Source organism: Etheostoma cragini, chromosome 15 (genome assembly GCF_013103735.1).
Source record: "Etheostoma cragini isolate CJK2018 chromosome 15, CSU_Ecrag_1.0, whole genome shotgun sequence".
NCBI classification, from domain to species: domain Eukaryota; kingdom Metazoa; phylum Chordata; class Actinopteri; order Perciformes; family Percidae; genus Etheostoma; species Etheostoma cragini.
The window spans coordinates 22,690,946-22,696,654 of record NC_048421.1 but is presented as its reverse complement, the minus strand read 5'-3'; the positions used below and the strand labels follow the sequence as shown (position 1 = coordinate 22,696,654).

Genomic DNA, 5,709 nt, shown 5'->3' with positions numbered 1-5,709 from the left:
AAGGTGGGGGTGGGGGGGGGATCTCTTGTCATGCAGGGGCGGGGAGGCCGAACAGGTCTGTGTGAGGTCTTGGTCTTAACTGCCGTAATGCATGGTGTTGCTGGGGATGACCATCGGCGAGGCCATGGAGATGGCGGCGCCCCCCATGGTGAACTGGTTGGTGACGGGATAGTAATTACCGCTGCTGCTGGGACCCGACTGGCCTGTGGTGGCTCCTGGACGGGAACAAACAACGCATCAAATATCGACCGTACTGGAATGTATCGTTATTGCGGCAATATTGTAGGGTTGATGTCTATTGGTGCTCTCACAAAATATTTAAACAGTGAGATTTTTGATAAATAATCATCAATACCGTGGCTATAATGACAAAGTTGGTAAATGAAGATGATAGAATATCTAAAACAGTCTGGTAAGTTCAGGAAATATGAATGAAATTTAAGATCTATATCATGACATTAAAGTGCAACTAAATGCAGAGTCACAAATACTTGCAAAGTAACTAAATGTTTTTCAAATTAAATGAAAGCGACATGGAATAATAATCTCTACATATATGGTAAATTACATTTGGACAAGCAAAAGAGAGAACTACTACTACTACCATAAATAAAAATAAATAAGAGGACATTGGAAAATATAAAAGGTTTAAAATGATATAAGACTGACAACACAATACGTGTTTTAAAAGGCGTACAATTTTGATTTTGTAGACCTTCTATTAGACTTTTTAAGACCCTGGTAAGCCAACATTAACTCATTTGTGTCTGTATTTTTTATATATATATATATATATATATATATATATATATATATATATATATATATATATATATAAAAAATACAGACACAAATATATACATACATACATACATACACACACACTGTATATGTATGTATAAAAATGTGACATATGGACGTACCCTGGACAATTCCTGTGCTCATGATGGAGCCCATCCTGGAGTGGGTGTGGTTTACAATTCCGGTGTTCACTGTGACCAATCAGAGAGGATAGCACTGTTATTATGTGAAGCACTCGATGACATTTTAGCCTGTTGCTACTTGTTTGAATGCGCAGGCGCAGACACACACAGACACACGAGAAAGAGTCGATTCTAAGTGCTGTGGGACATTTTCAGTAGAATCTGAAGCGCTGTAGGGATTTGAAATGTCAGCCAAAGAGTTGCTGGTACATTGAGGGAGAAGTGTTAGTTGAAGTGGAAGACCTGAAGCAAAGGAGTGCCACTTCAAATCAGTTAACTGAAAGATGTGAGAGTTGCAGTGGAAGCACTGAAAGCATTACATAGTGTAGAGTACATAGTGTGTGGATTGTGTAAAAGGGTAAACACACCAGGATGCGTAGAGCCACGTAGCGCAGGTATTTCCTATTTCGGCGCCCATGTTATCCAATCTGTCCGTCATACCGGGGCAGCATCGGCCCACACAGACCAGGAATGCATCTACGCTACGCGGGCCTACGTGCCCGGTGTGTTTTCACTGTTAGAAGAGCTGAACACAATTCTGTGTTGTTCAAAAGCCAAGACCTTAAAGGATCTGAAGCGTGTTTTCAACCGTAAGCATTAATAAGGAGTTGAAATGTCGGTTGAGGAGAAAGCCATGAATAAAGAGTAAGAGTTAATATTAGTTGAAATGTCATAAAAAGTTAAAAAGGGAAGAAGCATATACTGCAACAGTTATTTGTAGAAACATTTAATTGTCACATTATAAACATCAACTGCTTAGTTACACAACGATATAGTGAAATTGTTGATTCGTAACATAGCATGTTAGGTTTTAGAACACGTACAAGCTCACGTGTTGAACACTCAATGTTTCAGCCTTTGGTTTGGGGAAAATATTTCGCCAAGCAATCGGCCATTTTTCTCCGTGTCACACAGTGCTGAAGTGCTCACTAGAGACCATAGAGCGTGAACATTTCTTTTTAAACCCGCTGTTGTCATGCACGTCTCGCCACGCCATGCTGCACTGCAGACTTTGCGCGTTGCGCTGCTTTTTTTTGTCCCCCGCTACATTAAGTACCATGAGATGTTGAGAAGTCGGGGGGAGTGCAATTCGTACCCAGGGGGATGAGGTTGTTGTGAGACGCCGACGGGCCGCTGCCAATGACTGTGCTGAGGTCATAAGCTGCAGGCATCCCTGGAAAGGGGACGGGGGACGGGGGGGGGGGGGGGGGGGGGGGGGGGGGGGGGGGGGGGGGGGGGGAGGGAGAAGAAGATACAAAACAAAACAATCAACACTCACTACAGAAAAACTGCTCCATTCAGTGTTCTCATTATACACAGTAGGTCTGGGACGATGTGCTTTGGTCCCAATTCGATTCTTTCACACTACATGGGTATTTTAGGCCTTAATTTTGATAGGACAGCTGAAAACATGAAAGGGGGGGTCGAAGCCGGACCCGCTGTGTCAAGGTGTAAACCTCTATATATGGGCGCCTGCTCTACCAGGTGAGCCACCCAGGCGCCCAGATCACGTATATCTCCCCTCCCGGAATGCTCCGTGGACTAGCCCGACCCTCCTCTGCAGCACTGTGGAGGAAGGTGTGCCAATGCGAGACTAGGATCTGGGAGAGTTCGTTGCGTTGTTGCCTAGTTGAGTTTATTACGATTAAGGGTGCTCCGATTGATCGGCCACTGATCGTTATTGGCTGACAAAGGCTTTAAACAGTTTGATTGGTGGTCTCCATTAAGGCCGATCACTACTTGTGATAAAAATTGTTACTACTACTACTACGGAAATAATATCTGCAGTGATTGAAAGGACATTTTGTAGATTTTTACCTAAGATAAAAAGCTAAATAAGTACAGATATGTCATGGCTTCTATTTTCAGTTCATTACAGCAGGAGGACAAGCCTAAAATACTTCTAAGACACCTCATGCCCTTTTATCTTCACACCCCAACATATGTGATTTTGTTTTCTTTGCTCTGCACTTTGTTTTTAGGTATACTTTAAGTTTGTGTATATTAGACAAGGACAGTTTGTGTTATAATTTATTTGGAAAAGAGGCTTATTTGTTAAGGTCTAAGCTGTTAAAGGTGTGTTTCTAACAGGAGGTAAATGTTTTCTGTCAATAAAAGTAAACAGTTGACAATTCACAATACATTATATTCAGTTAATTTTAATACATATACATTGTTGTTGAGACTATTAAAATGAATATACGTTAATTATATGACATGATAGGCTTCGAATCTGTGATCGGCCCCAAGAATCCTGATCGAAGCACCCTTATTACCGATGTTTACCAGTGTAAAGAGGTATCGGTTTTGAAACAGAGGTATCTGTTTTTAATCTAAAATGTATTGATAGTCCCAACTTGTTATTGTGTCAAATACTCTGCCTTTCCGGGTCTTGAAAATCTGAAGACGGGTGGGCGCCCCGTGTGATCGCATGGAGGACTGCGGTCATCTACCAGTGTTTATGTGTGGTCACCTGATACAGCCATCCCCTGACTCATGCTGTAGGCCGCCCCCGTGTTCCACATGCTCTCGGACGGGGAGGTGTAGTGTGAGCCAGGAGGAGGGTTGGGGGTGGTGCCTGTGTACCTGCAAAATGCAAACACACACATTTAACATTTGGGAGACAGCCGGGGCTCCCCATCTCACACGGTGAAATGGTGCCGTCCAGATCCCAAGATGTGTTATTGGGGTCAAGAGACCAACTCACCTGAAAAAGGGGTTCTTCAAGTCCAGGAGGTTGCTGGACTTTGATCCTGTCTGGTCCACCTGGGCAACAATACTGATGTCGTAGCTTTGTCTGTTGATAGGGAGATCAGATTTGTCAAATAAATTCACACAAATCACATAATGTTAACCTAGCCTTTTATAATTGATTGTGTTTTATTTGTATATTTTTCTGGTTCCATGCATGCGAGAAGCTTTATCGCCAAAAGGCTGACAGTTTGATTTCTTGGGAAAACACCCATCTTATATTTCTTGCTAAGTGTTAGATAAGACAATGGCTAACACTTTCATGTCTACAAAGTAAATTCATTAAAATTAAGCTACAGCCATACAAAACCCAACGAGTAGAAATGACCCAGGGCAACGGGATCATTGGAATGTTACTAACACAGAACAATAAAGAGGCTCCGCAACTAACTTCATTTTTATTTATTTTTTATAGTGTTATATCGTAGGGAGACTATTTCCTTCTTTCTATTTCTTTAGTATCTTAAGTGATAAGTTCCAGCTCCTTAAGTTATTAGTTGCCTAGCTGCAAATTCAGGAGAAATTATACACAGTTTGACTTCGATTTCAGTGCCAATGTTTTGAATGACCAAAGACCACAAAATAAGGCCTCGGACATGTACAACTATAGTGTGATCTAGGCTTCTGCGTTACATGTACGCCGTGGGTAGGTACGTAAGAACGTGGAGATACAGACTCTACGCCTTAGCCTGACGTGCACCTCTGAAAATCTTTTACTACACGTTGCTCAGCCCTCCTCATTTCCTGGTTCTCCTTCTCCATAAACAACATGAAATCAGGGAGAGGGTGAACCTTTCCTTCTACATATGTCCCTTGGTCAGAAAGCACATGGGACACTTGGTTTCTCCCACTATGCTTCGAGAATCGGTACTCGCCCCGAAGCTTCTCAGTCTCTCTACCACACCCACCCACACCCACTCTTAAAGACATTGACGCAGTATAAACTTCAGGCCAAGGTGAAAGCTCTGCTTGGAGCCGCCACAGAACCATAAATCACGCGTTTAGAGGTGAATCTACATGCTGCGGAGAGCTACTTTTAGAAGCCTCGTACCTCTTGTTGGCCACCAGCATGGCAGTGCCGGACAGTGTGTCCCCGGCCTTGGTGAAGAGGGGCGACTGCAGCAGACAGCGAACCTGGTACCAGTGGGTGAGAGGCTCTGTGGGGGCTGTGGACAGCCACACTGTAATCCTGCAAAGAGGTGGTGGAAGGTCAAGAAAACCAACCTGAAAATGAGTAAAGCAAATCTACCAGACGCATGCGTATTTTAGCAGCGTTTGGCTCGTTAATGGTGATTATTTTGAACCCTGTTTAAGGCATTTCTTAAGATGTCATGTGTCTATCAGTGACTTACACTGATCCAATAAACGCCACATCAAACCAGAACGCCAGGCCGTGCACCAGGCCCGAGTGCATCATGTGGAACTTAAAGGGAATCTCTATCCTGGAACCCAAAAGAAAGCGCAGGGAAAGATGCATTAATTACACTGGAAATGACATACATGTAACACACACGTCACACACACACACACACACCCACACACCTGTAGAGATCCTCTTCTTTGGCCTCCAGGAAGTTGACTGTGTATTTGACCGACTTGGCCATCAGAATACGGATATCAAATGTGTCCTATGGAGGAAAGCACAACAACAAATCCAGTTTCACACAACTTACTAGATCTAGTCATTATAATAATAATAATAATGATAATAATAGGCTGCCCAATGTTACACTTCCTAGAGGCAGGCAGTAAAAAACACCTCTACATTACACAGAGACAGGACATGTTAAGTGAAAGATGGATAAAACCTGTACCATAATTTGTAATGTTGTAGAAAAAAGTGTCAACTAGGCACCGGTGTCACAGTCATGCATTGATATTGAACATTTCTGAACGATACCCGACGCACATCCAACACTGTCCCACAACCAGTGCAACGTTCGGTCTGAGTTTGTGTGTGTGTGTGGGGGGGGGG

General features: G+C 43.1%; 1 protein-coding gene across 2 annotated transcripts in view; it reads right to left on the bottom strand.

Annotated features, from left to right (window-relative positions):
* Position 1: 1 nt before the first annotated feature.
* Positions 2 to 5,709, bottom strand: part of carm1 (coactivator-associated arginine methyltransferase 1) — an 18,888-nt gene continuing 13,180 nt past the window's right edge. The window contains exons 9-16 of one of the 2 annotated variants that reach the window (XM_034893527.1): positions 5,277 to 5,362; positions 5,087 to 5,176; positions 4,786 to 4,923; positions 3,691 to 3,780; positions 3,457 to 3,569; positions 2,041 to 2,157; positions 924 to 992; positions 2 to 215 (exon numbers count right to left, since the gene is read on the bottom strand). In XM_034893527.1, the coding sequence (XP_034749418.1) occupies positions 76 to 215; positions 924 to 992; positions 2,041 to 2,157; positions 3,457 to 3,569; positions 3,691 to 3,780; positions 4,786 to 4,923; positions 5,087 to 5,176; positions 5,277 to 5,362 (843 nt within the window). In that variant the 3' untranslated portion in view covers positions 2 to 75. The remainder of the gene's footprint in view (positions 216 to 923; positions 993 to 2,040; positions 2,158 to 3,456; positions 3,570 to 3,690; positions 3,781 to 4,785; positions 4,924 to 5,086; positions 5,177 to 5,276; positions 5,363 to 5,709) is intronic. The other variant, XM_034893528.1, reaches the window with a different exon arrangement.